At 35.2% G+C, this 20,915-nt stretch overlaps 1 protein-coding gene across 2 annotated transcripts in view; it reads left to right on the top strand.

Moving 5' to 3' along the window:
- LOC107654140 (cytosolic carboxypeptidase 4-like) overlaps positions 1 to 20,915 on the top strand; it is a 227,408-nt gene that overhangs the window by 94,633 nt on the left and 111,860 nt on the right. For both annotated transcript variants that reach the window (XM_016441082.1, XM_016441083.1), the window contains 5 exons: positions 1,061 to 1,154; positions 9,523 to 9,560; positions 14,721 to 14,929; positions 15,267 to 15,435; positions 19,713 to 19,777. In XM_016441082.1, the coding sequence (XP_016296568.1) occupies positions 1,061 to 1,154; positions 9,523 to 9,560; positions 14,721 to 14,929; positions 15,267 to 15,435; positions 19,713 to 19,777 (575 nt within the window). The remainder of the gene's footprint in view (positions 1 to 1,060; positions 1,155 to 9,522; positions 9,561 to 14,720; positions 14,930 to 15,266; positions 15,436 to 19,712; positions 19,778 to 20,915) is intronic.

The raw sequence follows: 20,915 nt of genomic DNA on the forward strand, positions 1-20,915 counted from the left end.
AAACTACTGAATGATAGTGTAACTGAATTGAAAACAGTCATAAAATAGTAGCATCTAAAATAAATACCTAGCTGGTTTCATAATCCAGTTCCATACTAAAAAGAGTCTCGTTCCATTTTTCATGTTTTTCGACTCTACTTTCTACTTGTGTACCTCTGTGGTTTAATATAATTCCCATAAAATAGCTGCTTTTGATGCACGGCTGTTCTCTTCTTTGTATCTGTAGTTATTTTCCCATCTTTCATAACATGTTTCCAGCTATAAAGTGTTCAGGTGAAATTGCAAACCAAGCGTTAGCACTTATTGTGCCGTTTGCTCTAGAACTCCACTATTACCGTATTTATGCACCCGCCGTATTCAAATCTAACTTAAAGAAGAATATATTGTGATTTTGCTCTGCATGGGGCAGAGGGAGGTTGGCCTCCACCTTTGATTTACTCTTTGTATGCGATTCCACCAGTGGAAAATGCGATAACGGGTAATCGGCCATAAAATGCAAATCGGCCTTTGCTGGTTTTTATTTCAAATGCAGTCATGTTTTTGCTGTATGCAGTGTGAGGTCTGTTTATCAGTTATGTGACAGCTATCCTGTGAATGATACCGACGCAGGAGGTTCAGCTCTCAGGTTGTAACCGTGAGAAATGCACCGTTCCGAAAAGGCATCCAAAAGTCTTTTATGATTTATCATAAAAGTTGAAATATATATATATATTTTAAACACTAGACGTACAGTCTGCGTACCCTGGGACGCCGAAGAGATTCCGCCGCAGCGACCGTCAGTGTTTGTGATGCCAGCTAGCCTTGTAGCAAGCACAATGTATTAATAGGAGAAATATCATCTGGACACATGCCTTGTTTATAAGGGTGAAGTCTGGACTTTGGTGGTCTCTTAAAATTCCCCCTTGAGTCTATCCTTTGTGGAGAACGATCGCCCCTGCACAAGATTGACAGGGGGATCCAGTATACTGCGCTGTGAAATGCAATCTTTTCAGTAGTGTTGGGTTCAGCAATGTTACAAAGACTTTTTATTGTTGTGTTAATCACATATCTGGTGTTGTAGTGACCACGGCCGACCTGCTGGGGAAGAACCGAGGGCTGGATGTGGTCTTCAAGCTTATATCTCCACACAGCACCAAGCACCTACGCACCGTCAAGTGAGTATCACATGTCGCGAGGGTGCGTCATTGGCGTATGCTGATCTCGCCTGACAGTAAGAACAGTTCTGTGTGCTGAAAGCGCTGGTCATTACATTACTCACACGCTTGCTTACATTAGTCGAAATAAAGTACGCACAACATTTTTTTGCAGTTTATTTTTTAGATATTTCTCCATTTTAAATCAATTTGATCATATAAAGTGGCCATACATGGATTGATGCATTTATAAAAAGACATTCAAAACAGTATTATTATTATTATTACTTATTATATTACTTTAGTTCTAATGTGGGTTTAGCATCCAAAATTATTAACAACAACAACAACAACAACAACAACAATAATAATAACATTTATAATGTCTTTTTTAAAATGCATTATTCCATGTATGGTCACTTTGGTCACTTTAAATAATTTAAAATGGAGAAATATCTATTTATAAATTGACCCTACTATTTGTTTATTATTATTAATATTATTATTAATAATAATAATAATAGAATAAAATGCTATGAAATATACATTTTAATGCTAAACCCAAATTATAACTAATATAGTTTAATACAATTATTGTTATTATTATATTTCTGCCTATTATTATTTATTATTATACTTCTGCCTATAATTATTATAGTTTAGCCCTACTACTACTACTACTACTAATAATAGTTTTTTAAATAATAAATATAAATATTTTAACTTTGATTTGATTGATTGATTGATTGATTGATTGATTGAGGATTGATTTGATTGATTATTATGTAAGATCCAATTTTAAACACCAATATCTGAGTTTGTGGTCTACTAAATGTACGGACATAATTTGACTTTCAGTAATATCAAATTCTTTCAACACCAGAAGGTCAGAAGTCTGAATTTAAAGTCTCTCCAAAATGCGAGTCTCTTGTCTCGCCTGCAGGTGCAACTCCACTTACCTTGCTATAATAAAGGCCACAACATAACCCTAATGTCCAATCCCTCAAATATTTGTGCTCCAAGGCTGAGGCTTGTTTGTCAAAAATGCCAAGATTGGCCTAGTATTTCTTTTTTTGAAGATTTCAAAAATCATTTATTGTTTCAGTGAACTTGAGTTTTAGGTTAAGATACTTCTTACATATTACATAATTTCTAAGTGTTTTTCTGTGTGTTTTCCCATGTGTTTTCCCTATAAAGGAAAGTGGATGGGTTCTTTAGAAATTAGCAGGTGACTGTGGGGGGTTGTGTGTTTGTTTGCTGCGCCACATGTGGTGTGACATATTATCAAAGTGTAAGATGCAGCCATCGGTGCACTGGCCTTGTATAATTAGTGTCTTATATTGTAACTCATAGATCAAATCCTGTCCTGGGAAATTTGCATGCACAGTACAACTCATTTATAGCAAGCCTGCTCATTGAAATGCTCAGAAGATGCTTGTTTACTGGAGTTTGGCAACTGTGTGCTGCATAGATATGCTGATTGGCAGTAGCCTAACCTGGGTAAACAGTGCTTGACCTGCAGTGACAGGAAATGAATTCCCACATGAAGAGTGCTGCACTTGTTGAGTGTGTCCTGATGCTGCACAGAGCAGCAAACCCTGTTCCAAGCTGCGTTCCGATTCATAGGGTCCCTAGTGTTCACTGCTCCCTACACACTTTGTAGGGGGAATATAGCACTTCGCTTTACAAAATGTGATTGTGTGGAAGGACCTACAACATCAGCAAACACAAAGAGCACAACATAATATTCATGAATGAATGATCTGTCTGTCTGTCTGTCATTCTGTTGTTTGTTCTGTCAGCCTTATCCATATGTCAGTCATTCGTTCAGTCTGTTTTATCATTTTATTCATTTGATATGTCTGTAATTGGTTTTGTTTATCATTTATTCTGTCAGTTTCATTTTATTGATCTTCTACATCTTTTTATCTTATTATTTATCTCTGTCTGTCATTTTTTCATTTTATCATTTATTTAAAATTAAATACTTGCTTATATGGATTAGTGAGCAGTAAATACTGCATACTACAGAGGGCCCTATAGCATTTGCAGGGAAAACAACAACAACAAAAAACTTCAGCATATGTGTGAGAAACTTGAGAAATGGACAAGAAACTTGCATTTTCATGGAAACATTTATTTATTTGTTTTATTTACATGTTTGTTTGTTTATTTGTTTACTTACATGGGAAGTTTTTTGCAGACAAAGTTTTCATGTGCACACACAATCTTGGTGTAATTATTATGAAAGGAAATACTTAATTAATAAAATAGCAAATAAAACCATTATATATAATATAACCATTTTATGACAAAAGCATGGTACATTGTTGTCACTTGATGTCATGTTGCATGTTTTATTTGGAGAATAACAACTGGCTGAATTATTTAGCATTTCTAATTCATTATTGAGTAAAAGTGCCTATAAATTTGGTCATTGCTTAACGGATAAAGAAAGACTTCTGCTGATATTAGTTTTTTTTTTTTTTTTCATTTATGACACTGGAAACATAAGTTCAAGTCACACAATTGTGCAAAGTATAAAACTATAGAGGTTGTTGCAGAACTAGTAGTGTGCTGGTATGCCTGTCTGCGCTAGTTTCTGAAGCACCAGGCTATCTCGCCTCATTCTCTTGTTAATTTGATGCTCACTGCCAACAGGTTAAGTGAAGCATCAGTGTCTAATTGACGGCCTGACCAATTAGTGGCCAGAGCTTCTCCTGCTCTTAAATCGGAACTAAAGACTAGAGCTAATCAATGCCTCTGCGAGTTCGTGCGATAACCTAAGGACCCTCTCTGGCTGCTTAACTCCAGGAGCACAGCTCTGTGAGGCAGATAAAGTCAAATTAAACTGCAATATTGAATGTAAGACTAGAACTGGATTACACCCATATCTGATACGTGTGTTTGCCGGCTTGGTGCACATGCAGATTTTCTTCTCTAGTGCGTCCATGTCAGGATTCCCACAGGACAGGAAGTGTACAGGAGAGCGAGAATTGTAATTAAATGGCATTCTGCGGTAATCCGCTGTGTGTGTGCAGGGAGCTATCAGAAACCCGATATGGAATGGGTCCAGTTTTCCGACAGTTGTCAGGAGTAAGTACAGCGCCCTCTCTAGGCTCTCCACAGTTACCTTACGAGGCTTGTCTGATGCCAACAGCATCTGTGAGGTGTTTTATCTGCCAGATGATGATATTTGCAACCGTTTCGAGATCAGAAAGTCTTTCACTTTACTGTTTCCGATTTCCAGCAGAAGGAAATTGATCTGTCAGTCATTATAAGCTGCCTCAGTAAAGTTTGGTTAAAATAAAGAAGTTGTGATTTCTTTCCACGGGTCTAAAGTGCACAAGTGTCACCGTTAAAATGTAATTACCATTACATATGTAATGTAATTTCAATAATTACTCATAATTATGCATTGTTAAATTAGACAAACTGTATTATTATAATTAGAATACAAAAATGTCGATCTATAAATATTTTGATCATTTTCACAAAAGTTTAATGGCAACCAGAATATTTTGTTGCATGAAAACGAAACAAAGAACTGAGCCTCTGCTTTAAAAAACAAGTTTTATTCTAGCTTCATGCAATCTTTTTTTTATCCACACTTGACTTGAATGAGGGTAAGTTTCATGAAAAAAGCAACAGTTTGAGCAAAAAGCTGAGAAAATTGAATTTTTGTAAAAGACTACACCTGGATCAGATTCAGAACGATGATCAAAACATAGATGAAATGGATCACTTTCATCAACACATCTAAAGCTCGCACAGTCCTATACCACTTTCTGGATCATCATTTCATTCTGTAACATTAGGCCATTTTACATTTTAATTTTTCTATTTTACATATGCATCTGCTCACATACGCGATCACTTATTTCTCCTTCTTCACCATGTTTTGATCTAGACGTTCAGTACTCTTCCAGATGATGCGTAATAGCACCTCCTACCATATGCCAGTGAAAACAGAAAACTCCATCCATGGCAGGGAAAGAGTTAATAATAATATTAAAGGGATAGGTCACCAAAAAATAAAAAAATTGTCATCATTTACTCACCCTCCAGTTGTTCCAAACCAGTATGTGCTTCTTTCTTCTGTTGAACACAAAAGAAGATATTTTGAAGAATGTTGGTAACTAAACAGTTGACGGTAGTCATTGACTTCCATAGAATTTTCTTTCCATACTGTGAAAGTCAATGGCTACCATCAACTGTTTGGTTACCAGCATTCTTCTTTTGTGTTTGGAACAACTTGAGGGGATAACGATGACAACTGGAATAAAAGATGACAACTTTTATTATAATAAATAAATCAAGTCTCAAGTATTACTAATAATACATTAATAATAATTACAGTAATAATAAATACATTAACGCTACATACATTATTGTTGTTTTTGCTATTATTATTATAATTTTTATTACTATAATTTTATTTGTATTGTTATTCCTATTAATATTAATATTTCTTTAACTTATTTTATTAATTAAATATTTTAATTCAATAAAAATTACACAATGATTGTGTGTACATGTACATGCAAAATGATTTTTTTTTTCTGCAAATGTCACTTTAGGCTCTCCATAACATGCAGTATTTACTTCTCACTAATCAGTATAAGCAAGAATATAATTTTCAACATGGCCAGAGACGACTGGGACATGTTGTTCTTTTTGTTTTGTTATTATGTATTTCATCTTTTAAACACTTCAATGATTTGATCGGCCTGGGAAAGTTGCACTTTCAGATCCAGTATCCCTCTTCGCAGAACTGTTTTGCCCATGCTGAAATCATGTAAACTCAGTATAAATGTCATAAGCCGTTCCATCTACACCTGCCATTCCTTCTAGACATCACTTCAGTATCACTTGAAAGCATGTAATTCTGTAATACATACATGGGTTAAAAACGGCCTCTGTGGCCTTTACAGTAGTGTGCTGCAAAGATTTAAAATCTACGTTGAGAATTTCTCTCTGTTCACTCTCTGATGAATATGAAAAAAATACTCAGTGCTCAGGCAGAAAAGATCAACAGATCTTCAATATTGTCAAATTTGTCTGCTGGCTTTCTGCTGACAGCTCGGCCTCATAGCTCAAATCCCCGCAGAACATATGCGCACTGATGCTTGTAGTCCTACCGACTGATACCGCGTGCCATTTCAAAGAAGCGACAAGCCGTTAGCTTGGGGAAACAATGGCATTTGCCTGCCTCCGAAATTGCAATACGCCACTGTTTGCATTAATGTCAGCAGCGTGACTGGAAGACTCCGACAGCGGCAGAGGAGAGATATGATATGATTTCTTTATGGAGCTCCCAGTGTCCACAAACAGAGAGGCTGCGGTAAAGCGGATTGAGTATCTTGAGGACAGAATGGTGGTTTTGCGTCAGCGAGCTGCTGTCTGCTCCACCGCTGGGCTGTTTGTGCTCTCTTGCGGTTAGTGAACAGGGAGTGACATATTGTCTGTGTGATGGAGACTTAACAATGTTGCGCACTGTAGGGGTCTGGCTACATACTGCTGTAAGTCAAAGAGCTTTTCAAGATCTACCATGCCATGGTGTGACCAGAGAAACAGAGAGAGATAAAGCCTTGCTTTGAAGTCTGTCTGTCTGTCTGTCTGTCTGTCTGTCTGTCTGTCTGTCTGTCTGTCTGTCTGTCTTGTCTGTCTTGTCTGTCTGTCTATATCTGTCTGTCCGTTTGTCGCTCCATCTGACTATCTTTCTGTCTGTCCTATTGTTCTATAATTTTTTTTGTTCATTTGTTCTTTCTACCATTAATTCTATCATTCTATTGTTTTATTAATTTTCTGTCGCTCATTCTGTTGTTTGCTTTGATGTTTGTTTGTTCTGTCTGTCTTTTGTCTGTCCTACCATTCTGCATTTTTTGGTTTTGTTTATCATTTGTTCTATAATTCTATTATCGATCAATCTTGCTGATAGAATCCTTCATTCTATCGTTCACTTTATATGCTGCTTGCGCTGTCTTTTGTCTGTCCTATCGTTCTATCATTCTTTTGTTTCATTCATTAATTTTTTCGTTCATTCTGTCTGTCTGTCTGTTGTTGTTTCATTGGTTCTGTCTATTGTTACATCTGTTGTTTGTTCATGCATTCTATCCTATGTATCTGTCTGTCTGTCATTCAGTAATTCATTACATCTGTCTATCATATGTGACCCTGGACCACAAAACCAGTCATAAGGGTCAGTTTTTTGAAATTGAGATTTATCATCTGAAAGCTGAATAAATTAACTTTCCATTGATGTATGGTTGTTAGGATAGGACAACATTTGACCGAGATACAACTATTTGAATATCTGGAATTTGAGGGTGCAAAAAACAAAAACAAAAATTGAGACAAAATAAATACGAGAATACTTTTTGTACGCAAAGAAAGAAAAAGAAAAAAAACCGATCTCCTTGCTACGTTTCTGGACCTTGATCGTGGTAATTACATTGCTGTCTATGGGAGGGTCAGAGAAATCTCAGAATGCATCAAAAATATCTTAATTTGTGTTCTGAAGATGAACGAAGGTTGTACAGGTTTGGAATGACATGAGGGTGAGTAATTAATGACACAATTTTCATTTTTGGGTGAACTATCCCTTTAATTCTGTCTGTTGTTCATTCTGTCTGTCATTTATTGTTATTGTTTCTTTTCGTTCTATCTATCTGTCTTTAATGAATTTGTTCTGTCTGTCTTTCATTTGTTCCATCGTTTCATCTTTGTCATTCATTGAGTCTGTCTGTACATCTATCGATTCATCTATCTTTATGTTTATCTAAAATCAATTCTAAACTTTCAGGGTTATCAGGGCCACATTCGTTCTTTCTATTCTAAAATTACAGTCTTGAAATTTCAATTCATTTTCCTTATATTCAAAGCAGTGCATACTGTTTGCTACCACAATTCAGTCCATGAATTCAGACATTCTCAGCTCGACTGAGATTAGAATTTGCCAGATCTAAGTTCTTTCCCATTTTATGTGGAACATTCACCAGATGGTCTGTGAACAGACTGTTTTGAGTCTGAGACTACATGCACAGCAAACAAAAGCAGTCTGATAGTTGAATGACAAGGGCAGCATTTAAAGCCAAATACCCCCATGTAGATAATAGGCCCAATGCTGTTGCTCAACGTGCATGTGTTTTCCACACACGTGATGTTGACATTGATCTACTCAGTGTCTTGTCTTGATCCCAGCGGCGACGATAGCGCAGTCCATCGCTGCAGTGTGACCCCTATCAAAAACTCTCCGAGATGACTCCTGTTGTGATGTGATGAGAGTCGAAATTGGCTTGATAATATTGTTTGTGCAGATTCCACAAAGGAGACTGTTGTGCTGCACATGCGAAGGACCAAGATTTGTATTTTTTCAGTGGGTTTTCAGAACCCAAGTGTACAATAAGACGCACTATGAAATTAGATGTTAGAATAGTATGTCTTCTGCAGTGCTAAATGGGATTCACACAAGGAGAACATGCTCCTGGCTCTGGAAATAACCAATAATAGCTCTGATTTTTGGGTTAGGGCTTTGATTGGTTGGGTTAATTGGAGTGAAGTCATTCTTTGGCTCGGTTTCAAATGGACCACTTGATTTGGTCTTACACAACATTACATGCAGCAAAGTGTAGATTTAGAAAGCAGAAGGCCTTTCTTTCTTTCTTTCTTTTTCTTTCTTTCTTTCTGTCTAAGCTTTCTTTCTTTCTTTCTTTCTTTCTTTCTAAGCTTTCTTTCTTTCTTTCTTTCTTTCTTCCTTTCTTTCTAAGCTTTCTTTCTTTCTTTCTAAGCTTTCTTTCTTTCTTTCTTTCTTTCTTCCTTTCTTTCTAAGCTTTCTTTCTTTCTTTCTAAGCTTTCTTTCTTTCTTTCTTTCTTTCTTTCTTTCTTTCTAAGCTTTCTTTCTTTCTAAGCTTTTTCTTAATCTTTAGCCCCGGCTTTTCCATCTCAAAATTTCAAAAACGTAGCTTGCTCTCTGCCCATATTTCAAGGCATTGGATTTTGTCAACCCGACAGACCGGTGGTGATATTTATTGGCAGATTGTTGCAAAGCCATTCATAATCATTCTACATTCACCCTGCACGTATTGGGTAGAGGAATATGGTGACTGCTGAATTAGCAACCCTGTCACTGCAAAATAAATGCTTATGATCACAATGACAGGAATCGTTATACAGTATATATATATATGTATATATATATATATATATATATATATATATATAAGCGGCAGCCTCTCCACCCAATGCTAAGTGCAGCTGGATGTGTGCTCGTGTTACTTAGCTTTATGCGTGTTCGGAGAGGGATAGAATGGGGTGCGCATGACGCTGTAGAAATGAAATGCTTCATATACATATTTTAATGTCAGATGTGTTTTCTGTTGTTTCACAGGGCGGCCGTCGACGCTTTTGCTGCAATGTTATGCTCAAGTAAGTTTCTTTTGCTTTAACTTTTGTGAACATACGGTACTGGGGCAACACAATCATGTTTCTCCCAGAGTGCTTTGCTCCATAGTTCTAGATATAGATATAAATATAGATAGATATATTGATTTAAACATATATATATATATATATACAGGCAGTGTTGGGGAAAGTTACTTTTAAAAGTAATGCATTACAATATTGCGTTACTCCATAAAAAAGTAACTAATTACGTTACTTAGTTACTTTTTATGGAAAGTAATGCATTACGTTACTTTTGCATTACTTTTTAATTCTGGACAGGGCTTGCTTGTTTGATTTTAAAATAAAAAAGTTCTATTTTTGGCAAATATAAAAGCCTTTTCACACCAAAAGTGAAATGAATAAGCCTCAGGCTGAAGGGAAAGTAAATTTACGTCCGTACAGTAGAATACAGAAGAAGAAATTTCAACACACTTCAGCAATAAAAAAAACACACAAATATTTGTCTAGAGTAATTTGTGCTTATTAGTACGGTTGAACTGGATCATCGAAAGTCAGAAGCAAAGACATTGGTTAATAGAATGGGATTAAATACATAAAGGATATTTGTGTTGTTTAACATTTAATTATTGCAGGTTTGCGTCATATTCTGAGCTGCATTATTTTTATTCATTTTGAGGAATAATGAATGTGTTTTTTTTTTGTGAGAGTGAGATGAATTAATGCATATTCATATTTATTTTAGAACTACAGTAACATCTTCTGATTTCTCTCAACATGGGGACAGGAGAGCTGTCAATCAATAAAAAAAGAAAAAAAAAAGAAAAAGGAACTTGCGTTACTTATTTGGAAAAGTAACTCAGATATTCTTTTGTAAATTAAAAAGTAATGCGTTACTTTACTAGTTACTTGGAAAAAGTAATCTGATTACGTAACTTGCATTACTTGTAATATATTACCCCCAACACTGTATACAGGTTAAAACTTATTTATATATGAAATGTATCAAATGTTATATAGTGCTGTTAATTGATTAAAACATTTGAACTAATTAATCATACTTTTTTTTCTGAAATGAATCGCGATATGAAGAGTTCTGATGCAAAAGCCTCTAAGTGTTGTTTGAAATTTTCTTCGGTGTAGGTTCAGTAATTTCACTTTAATGGCAATGACTAGGTTCTTTTCTTTGCCATTAAAGTGAAATAACTAAACATAAACATAGGAGCCTGAAAACCTTTAGCAATTTGTTGCTGATCTATTAGATTTTATGCATTTTCATAAAAAGAGTTTATTGCTGAAATATGAGATATTGCTTTAATATTATAGCACTCCTTGCACCATGATCAAAAAGCGCTTCTTTTTCCCACAGGAATCACATACTCAACTCAAAACACAATTTTGACTTACTTTTGGTCTGCAAATAAAATAGAGGATAAGCAGAGCATATCCATCCCAACACTCTTGTGTTTTAGTCCACGCTACCTGCAGTTTATTTATCATCCTGCAGGGGGAAGTGTGGCTCTGTCAGTCCCACCCTGCTCTCTCCCATTGAGAACACAGCTGCTGCACCTGTTGATGCTCTGCAGTCAGCGAGCCTGTGAATAACGTAATGCTCTGTGGGCCTTTTAGGAGCCTCCTCTAAAAGAAACACGTCTGGCCAGTGATGGCGCAATTAATTCTCCTCCGTCGGGTGAAGCTAAGTTGTCTGTGTCTTTTGTCTGCACGCTTTTTATTTCTCCGGAGGACGTTGCGAGCGCTTGATAATCATCTAACGTGGCCGTATTTCCTCCAGCGAGCTTTACAGAAGTATTTTCCTATTTTCTACACATCAAATCTGCGCTGCGGCATTTGTGATTACAAGACGCCGAATCTCCGGAGTCCACGATGACAGGACATTTCCATATTCTGAGACATCATATTCCACTGTAAAACTCCTAGAAATCCTTTGGCTACATTAGGCGGCACCAAAAATCCTTCAAAAAGTCCAAGTTTGATAGAAACCATCGCAGACATTAATATTTCAGATTGCTGTATTTGTGCAAGTCATAGAACTGCAGTGTTTAAGTTCATGACTCCCATACTGGGAGTTCAGGAGGGATACAAGCCAAAGAAGTAGATTCACAACACAGTTTCAGCTCTCCATTATAAAATATTATTCCCATAGCTTCGGAAATACCCAGAACAATGTGAAAGTGTTGTTCTTTTTCCCTTATTTCCCTTTTGTAATTCCATCACCCGATTGTTTTTCGCACGTGTGGAAGTAAATACCGTTGACCTTCATATAGCAAACACTCCCGCCGCTCTCTGCCATGGCCTCCATTAGATGGGAGAGAAATCTGGAGAGATTTATGGAGGAACCAGCTGAATACTGAGCTTGGAGGATTTCTCTTAAAACAAGGAGAGTGGAAATTCTTTTGACAGTTTCGCAGGCGGGCTTTCAAACATTGATTTAGTAATGTCACTTCAATCCTGGAAAGAGATCAGTGGCAGTCACACAGTGAATCTGAAGCAAATCTCCTGCTCAGATAGATAGATAGATAGATAGATAGATAGATAGATAGATAGAATGCAACCAAAATTAGCTAGAATTAAAATGGCATTAAAGTGCATCACTTTCCATTTGGAATAATACCAAATGGCCATTTAATCATAACTGTTTCCTGTGCAACTGTTGTGGGTGTTTGTCAAGTCCCAGAGGTGGACTTTTTAAAACATTTGCATAAGTCGTGAGTACAAAAATACCTCTATTTAATTGTACGCATGAACTACAATATCCACTTCACCAGTAGCATTGTGAAGAGCTGTTTGTCTGTTTGTAATGCTGTTAGTGAATTTCTGAAACCACAAAGCAGATCAACATGGAGTAGTTGGTCCCAAAAGACTCTTAGTGCAGTGCAGCAAACATTTAGTTCATTTGAATAAGCAGTTTGGTTAAGGGTTTCTGCTGATAGATAAACAAGTGACAGTTTATTTATTTATTTTTGCATATTCTTAATTACAAGCAAGCAATACAGTCAGATGAGATGGGTGGGTCCAGTTTATTTGAATCTAATTGTTTATTTATGTTTGCTATTACATTATATTGTGTTATATATTTGTATATTCATTTTTATTTTATATTATATTATATTTATTTTATTTTTGTTTTATTTTATTTTACATGGTTTATTTTTGTATTTTTATTTATGTACTATTTATATTTTAACATTGTTATCATACATTTTATATTATTTTTAATTGTATTTCTTTTTAGATTATCGTAAAAACTATTTCTATTTCTATTTCTATTATATTTATTTTGTTTGTTTTGTTATAAGGCAGCTATGGAAGGGTTTTTTTTTTTTTTTTTAAGGGAAGGGATTTTATTTTGTTTGTTTTTTTATAAGGCAGCTAGGGAAGGGTTTTTTTTTTTTTTTTTGCAGAGAAGGCAATACTATAAGCAACAGACTGTGAAAAATCCATGCAAGATGGCTGACAAAACAACACATTTTTATGATAATTCTTTCAGAGTATAATCTTAAGTATTTTTCATGGTTATTTCAATATCGCCTGGTTAGCTTAGCAACATGCTAATGCCAATCTCTAGCAGACAACAAACAAACAAGGTCTTGAAACTGAGTCGTAAAGTGTAAAAAAACAGCTCTGAATTAAGCGTTAATTCATATAAAACACTCAATACTAAGCACAGCACTAAATGAGGTCGCTTTTTGAATTCCTAGTGGACAGCTTATGTAGCCTATATAGTAATGTGACCATTTTGATAATAAATATCAGAAGTTAATTTAGTTGCTAAGATACAGATTCTTGGCATTAACAAAGAATTGCGAATCCCTGGTGTTTTATTGCTTCTCATTCAATATTCTCAATTAGAATTGATAGGAAATATTGTACATTTAAAAAGAGAACCTAACTGTCACTAAGCGGAGGGAAAATATAGTAACAAATGTTAGATTCAATCTTCTTGCTGTTTCACTTCAGTAGTTATTGCAAAAAACAAAAACAAAAAATAATTATATATATAAATATGAATGAATGTCATTATAGATATTGTTTTAAATATTGTTTTTCTTAATACAAAATAAAGGACAAACTCATTTCATAATGGCACTGTAGATTTAACCGCTACAACAAAGATGTATGATGCATGTTACACAGCAATGTTGTTGTGTGTGACCTCGTAGTTGCGTTGCAAGAAATCAAGCCATCAGTGTCATAATATTTAGTACAACAAGACCCTTGGACGTATTCTCGTTCACGATATACTGATTGACGACATGGAGAATAAGGGGTGCTATGAGACACAACCGTGCTTACCTCAGGCACCAGACCTGTCACTGGCTTAAAGAACGGAAATGAAGTCTTCTCCCAGAGTGTCTCTTTCTCCGCCATCTTGTTTTTGATCTCATTTAACCTTTTGTGCCATACTGAGAAATCTTTTCGCTCTGACAGGCAGAGTCACATGCTTTTTTGTTCCCTCTCCATCATCCCAGTGTTATTGCATTCTGTTGATATGGCTCTTTAGTGCCCGAATGATGTATGTTCTTATTACATTTTATTAATAAACAGCACAACAGAGCGTGACATAAGAAAGTGAGAGCGAAAGAGAGGTCAATTTGAATATGAATGATACATACAGATGCTTCCAATAAATATTAGCCTGTTTCTAACATGCTAGCTAGCAAAAAAAAGTTTTTTTTCTACCAAAAACAAATCTGGTGTGTATTCATGTAGCTAACTACTGTTATTATGATTAGCATTTAGCTTTGAAAGCTAAGTTTGTAGTAGCTTCTAAAACACTGTTTTTCAGACGTATTTTCTGATGAGACATCACATTTTTAAGGTTGTTGGTCAGCCTGAACATTTTAATTGATATTTACTTGCTGTAAATGTCAAGTCAGCTGTTTTTCATTAATATTAACTTTGATCTGGCTTGAATCAATTCTTAAGGTAAGGTTACATTAGCCAATGTTTGGCTAAATGTTTTGGCCTCACGTAAAAAAAAATCCCAATCACATGTATTTCTTATTAAAAAAGACTGGATTTACTTCGTAAAATTTGCAAATTAATGCTAAATGTGACCGCATGTTTTCTGCTTTAGGGAGAATCTTTGAATGTTTCATGCAAACTGTATTATAAACATCCTGTATTATAAAGATACTGAATGTTCTCTCTGCTCTTCTAAAGAGGTCAACTGTCGGACTGCTGTTGCGAAAGGCTACATTGCGGATCTTCTGAAGCTGTACGAAGACTGGCACAACAATGACGTCAACCTTAAGAACATTCCTATCCGTAGAGCCCTACTTCATTGTCTGCAACGTGCCGCCAACTCAGCTGTGGGCAGAGACGCCCTGGTCGCCGAAGGTGGCATTAGTCTTCTCTTCCAGACCACTCAGGTGATATTTCAGTCCACTAGTTGGTCCCAAAGTTATTGTTACATCTCCTATCCTGGTGTTTTTTTGTGCAGTTGAACTTTTTTTTTACTACCTTCTGTAATTACATTTCTCTATTCCTAATGCTTTTATCATTTCTACTTTTGAATCACACTGTGATTATTATCGGCTTTGCTAAGTAAACCGGCCCCAGACATTACCAGATGCTCTAACTGTCTGCTAATGTGCTGTAAAGAAGCAAATTTTAGCTTCTGATGCATATATTGTCCAGAGGAAATGCCGCTTGGAGATGACATGTAGCGCCTTGAAGTGTTTCTAACCGATTGCATTTCATCTGAAGACCTGCTTGACCATGAAAGGCCTTGAATCTCTGGCGGAACCGGCGATCCAGCTGATGAGGAAGTGCAGTCCCAAAGTCCCTCTTCCACTGACCTCAGATAAGAGCGCCTTCAGCTTTCCTCTTCCTGGGAGGCCTGTCGATGACTGGGATGCTGATTTAGGACTTACGGGTAAGGTTTATGTTCCCTAGGTTTTTAAGCCAGGTTCTTTATTACACTGCCAAACACCCAACAGTTACTATTATTCTCCTCTCACGTTTGTCCATTAGGGACACAGAGTCTGTCCCACTAGAGATATTTAGCCTTTACACACTGCCTCTGGCTATTAGTGCCTGACAAAGTCCTTATCAGCCAGGCCAAATTTGCCGTTGTTATCACACAGGCGCTGGGCATTTAATGACTCTAGAAAATTCTTTCAATGTCAACACAATATATTCCAATTTTCCTCTATTAGACTTCGATAGCAAGAATAGTGTAATGTAGAGTACGTGAGCTGGGAAAGTTCAGAGTGTTTATATCCAGACAACTCCTTGATTCCCTCCAAACATCAAATTGCTTTTCATGAATTAATACAATTATAAACACATATATAGACTGGATAAAAAACAAAAGGCTGATTATAATGCACTGGACACATGACCATGTCTACACTTTATATAATTAATTTTTATTTATTTAAGATATAGTTTATTTTAAAATTCTTAAAATAATATATATATATATATATATAATTAAAAATGTTGACACTTTACAGCTACTGATCCATTTCAAAATGTAATTTTTGAGAGAAAAAACACATAAGTTGCATCAGTATATGTCACATTTTATTACATAGAATGTAAAATGCTATTAAATAAAACAAAACAAAACATTATAAACATTATATACAAACATTATAAACACCATAAATATTTTTTAGTTCCTCACTCCACAACAAATCCTTTAGATTTAATGGTATTTAGAACAGGAATGAAAAATGTAGTTAAAACAAACACAAATTGTAGTGTAATTCATTAAAAACAACATTTATTATAAACTAATTTTTAAAGTCAAACTGTCAGCATGTGGGAAATGTGCTATACAAGTAAACGCACATACCAGAATTTAATATGAAATAAAATGTAGAATATATTCACAATTTACATTTATATATTCAGAATTATAACTATATATTCAGATTGACATCTATATATTCAGATTTGTATATAATTATTTCCTGTTTGGCACCTCATATTAGTATTATATTAGTAGGCTATATATTATACAATGTATGTATTATATGATTTATCAGTATTATATATTATTATTTACTAGTAAATACAAATATATAAATATTAAATAAATATAACTATATATATATATATATATATACACACAGTTATTATATATTATTGTTATTATTATTATAAAAATGTATTTAATAATTTGTTACTGTTATTTTATTTAATCAGTTAATGAAGCATGTTTGTACTTCAACACAATACTAATACTGATATAGCAACAATATCTAAATATGAAATAAAATATAATAATAAAATATAAATATAATACTTTCTAAAATTGTATTCCTGAAATGCATATTGCTTGTTTCATTTTATAGCCATACAAACTCCCTAAAACAGTTTAAGCTGTGATTGTTCAGACCTGTGCTGTGAAGCAAATGTCAATACCAGTCCTAGGGAAAGCAGGCAATGTGAGAAATCACTTCTTTTAAAACCAGATTCAGAGGCCATTTTGATTTAGATGCGTTTTCCCGAAGTCATGTTATGCTGTACAGCAGTATTGCGCATTAATTAACTACCGTGCTACCCTCTTTTAGCAGACGTGTTTCTTTTTGACTAGGTCATCAAATGCAAATGCTCTCTTTGAACAAGGTCAGAACCTGTGCAGCAGTAAACAAAGCAAAGGAAAACAAAAAGCAGAAGACATGCTTGGCCAGAGAGCAGCAGATTGCTCTTCGCTGACCCACAATAGTCTATACTCACTTGTTTTGCAGGGAGCTCTGAGGTGGTTGCCCAGGCAACCCTGCCTATCGTGGCTGCTCGACTCAATACTGCATAGGGAAGCGTGTTAGCGTGCACTCTATGTACTTACCACATATCACCACCACATGTGCTTCACTAATACTCCAAAGCCCAAGTGTCCAGATTATTGTTGTTGATGTACACACACTTTTCACGCCATAACTTATAGATCCAGACACCACGCGAGAGTTTTCCTGCTGGGCTGTTCTCACTAATGAGTTTCCCGCCGCTTTTATCTCGAACAAGGAAGCCAGAGAGCTGGGAAGGCCGATATCAGACCGAACGCAATGATTATCTGTTTATCGTAATGAATAGTGCGGTTGACTTGTTATACCCGGCAGAATGATACGTGTTGCCTGCGACCCGCCCTGCTTACTAATCAAGGACTTTCTGCAGGTTTTTAGCACGGTTGCTAACCGCTAACATTAGTTTTTTTTACTGACGTCAAATGGAAAGCTGCGTGTGGCACGAGCACCCCGTAACGCTGAGCCTATTTGCTTTTCAGTCTGGCCAGGCAGATAAGATGATGTTAATCTTCAAGATGCCCAGTTTCGAGTGGACTGTAGCTCTAGGACTTCCTTGTCACTTCATTTCGACTATCTTATTAGTTTTTAACTGTGAACCCTCAGGTGATGTAAGAGATTACAGTGGTGGTTTAGTGTCATCTTTCTGTTATACTGTATGTACAAACCCGGTTAAAAAAACCCATCTTAAACCAGCCTATGGTGGTTTGCTGGTCTTTCTGGCCACCATGCTGATCAGGCTAGCCTGTTTCAATGGTTTTCGAGGGTTTTGAGGCACTCCGAGGCCAGCTGAACCAACTTAGACTAGCTTTTTTAAAATTAAGCGGCTTCTTTTAACAGCAAATTACCTTGTAAAACTTAAACGTGGGTTTGACATGTTAGCAATGATGCCATTAACATGATTAGCGCTCATAAACTGGGTTGTATCACTTCACAACCTCACACTAAAATATATGACTTGTCATCATTTATCACATGGTTAATTTACTCTGCTTTCACGCCAAATCAGATACTGTGAATGCCATTTTTTAAACATTTTTATATAACCAGTCATTTGGTTTAGCAGAGATGGTTGTAAAATTATAGTGATTTTAGTGTTATGTTTTGATCTGCAGTCATCATGTCAGATGAAAGTCTGTGAAGCGTATTCAGCAGAGGGTCTGACTACATTTATTTCAGTTTCAGTTTATCTCTACAAATTAATATTAATTTTAAAGCGGTCATCGGATGCTAATTTCACTTTTACATGTTTGAACATAAATGTTGGGACAAGGCCAGTCTCTCAGAGCACAGTTCGTCACCCCACAGAAGAGAGGGGCGGGGTCAGCAGAGCTCATTAGCATTTAAAGCAACATGCAAAAAACTGGTTGATTTCTGCAGAGCAGATTTTGACAAGGTAAAAAGGGCATTTTTACACTACCATTGAGAAATTTTAACCAAAGTATGTTATAGACTTTTCATTAAGACCCTAAAGAATCATATCAACTTGTGGAAAATGGGCATCCGATGACCCCTTTAAAGAATCAAAGGTGTGTTTTGAATATTATTATTATTATTATTATTAATAATATATTATAATTATATTATTATATATTTAATCAATAATTAGTTCAAATGTGTATATATAATTTAAATATTTCTATTGTTATATTTATTTTATATTTGTATTTGCTATATACAGTATATAATATGTAATACTGATAAATTGTATATATACTGATATACTGATGATATACTGATATAATACTAATTGTATGATTTATAAATGGTATAATATAAAATAATATATAACACAGATTAATGTTTTTAATTAAATAATACTTCATTATTTTGTAATTTGTCTATATTGGACATAAACAAATAAATCTAGCATTTTTAATAGTTTTTTTATTTTTATTTTCAATTTAATTTATTAATTTTGAGGGGAAATATGTTTAACTGAATTATAATACTTTATTAAATGTATTTTATATGTATTGAATGAATGAATGAATGAATGAATGAATAGCATTTAAAAATATATGTATTTGTTTATTTATTTTGAGGGGAAGTATGTTTCAACTAAATTATACTTTATTAATTTTTATTTTATCTATACCGGATGGATGGATAGATAGATAGATATTTTTATTTTTTTATTTTCTGTTTTATTTATTTATTTATGAGGGGAGGTATGTTTGAACTGAATTATACTTCATATCTTGCTTGATTGATGATTGTCTGTGTGTATGTTGCGGATGTCTGCTTTTATGTGAATGTATCAGAGACAGAAAGAGCTAGTGTTTGGGGACTCTGGGCAGGTCCTGTTTGATCTTCGAGATGAACTGCCATATTTTGTTCATCTTGAAATTTACGTCTTAGTCTTGTGTGTTGTTTATCTTTCTTTCTTCCTTATTGAAAGATGGCAGTTTAGAAGATGACAGTGACGAAGACGTGGAGAACGAGGAGCCAGACAACAGGGACTACGTGAGTGTTTTGAGATTTGTTCTGGAGGAAGACGTTAGCGGCACCTTCAACACATGCACGCACACATCACGATCCTGCGTCGTAATTTTAACAGAGCGAACAATGTGTGCGTAAATTCCACTGATTCATTCTCCCTCCTAAAATGTGATTGAAGAGCAGGTTCTGCGTGTGACAGGAGCCTGACACAAGCGACTTCCTGTTCTCACATAACTTCAATAATAGGTCCCCTGATTCAGCCATAAATCAATGACTTCACAATCCCGTTTCTGCTGAGACGCCAACACCAAACCAGTGCTGCTTTCCTCTTCGGCCCTCTTCAAATACTGCTAATGCATTTCTCATGTTTTCTCATGTCTGTGCCCCATCGTCTTGCCATAACATGGTGCTTTATGCCTACTCTGTAGTGCAAATGCGTGACTTTTACAGTGAAAAATTACCCATGTTGGTTAGTTGTGACCCTAATATGCCCACATGCGATATAAGCCCTCTTGTACTTTTATTTTACAACTACTGTATTAATTTGATTTGACAGTCCTCAAGAGATGCTATTTTACTAGTATCAGGTGACAAAATAGGCATTTGGGTACTGATAAAAAAAATGTAAACTCAAAGATTAATAGATAAAATACAACCTAATGTTTTTTTTTCTTGGTATTTTATGCCATTTTGAAATTGTATTGGACAGTCACTTGGAAAACTTTGTGAGATGCCCTCAAAAGATGCTACCTTTGTATAAAAAAATAAAATGAAATAAAAGAAAAAAGATAGATGGACAGTTGCAATTTAGTAATTTAATTTAGTTTTGTTTGTCAAAACATACGTTTTTAGATGAGATGATATTATTTGATTTAATACGTTATTGGAAAAAGACTAATAAATGAAATGCAATCTAATATGATATTTTTCTTGGTGTTTTAAGGCAATTTTCTGTATTTGAAAGATTAATTTGAATAATCTGCAGCAGAAACTATACAGTGGGTACGGAAAGTATTCAGACCCCCTTAAATTTTTCACTCTTTGTTATATTGCAGCCATTTGCTAAAATCATTTAAGTTAATTTTTTTTCCTCATTAATGTACACACAGCACCCCATATTGACAGAAAAACACAGAATCGTTGACATTTTTGCAGATTTATT

This window comes from Sinocyclocheilus anshuiensis, unplaced genomic scaffold (assembly GCF_001515605.1).
Source record: "Sinocyclocheilus anshuiensis isolate Anshui unplaced genomic scaffold, SAMN03320099.WGS_v1.1 scaffold115, whole genome shotgun sequence".
NCBI classification, from domain to species: domain Eukaryota; kingdom Metazoa; phylum Chordata; class Actinopteri; order Cypriniformes; family Cyprinidae; genus Sinocyclocheilus; species Sinocyclocheilus anshuiensis.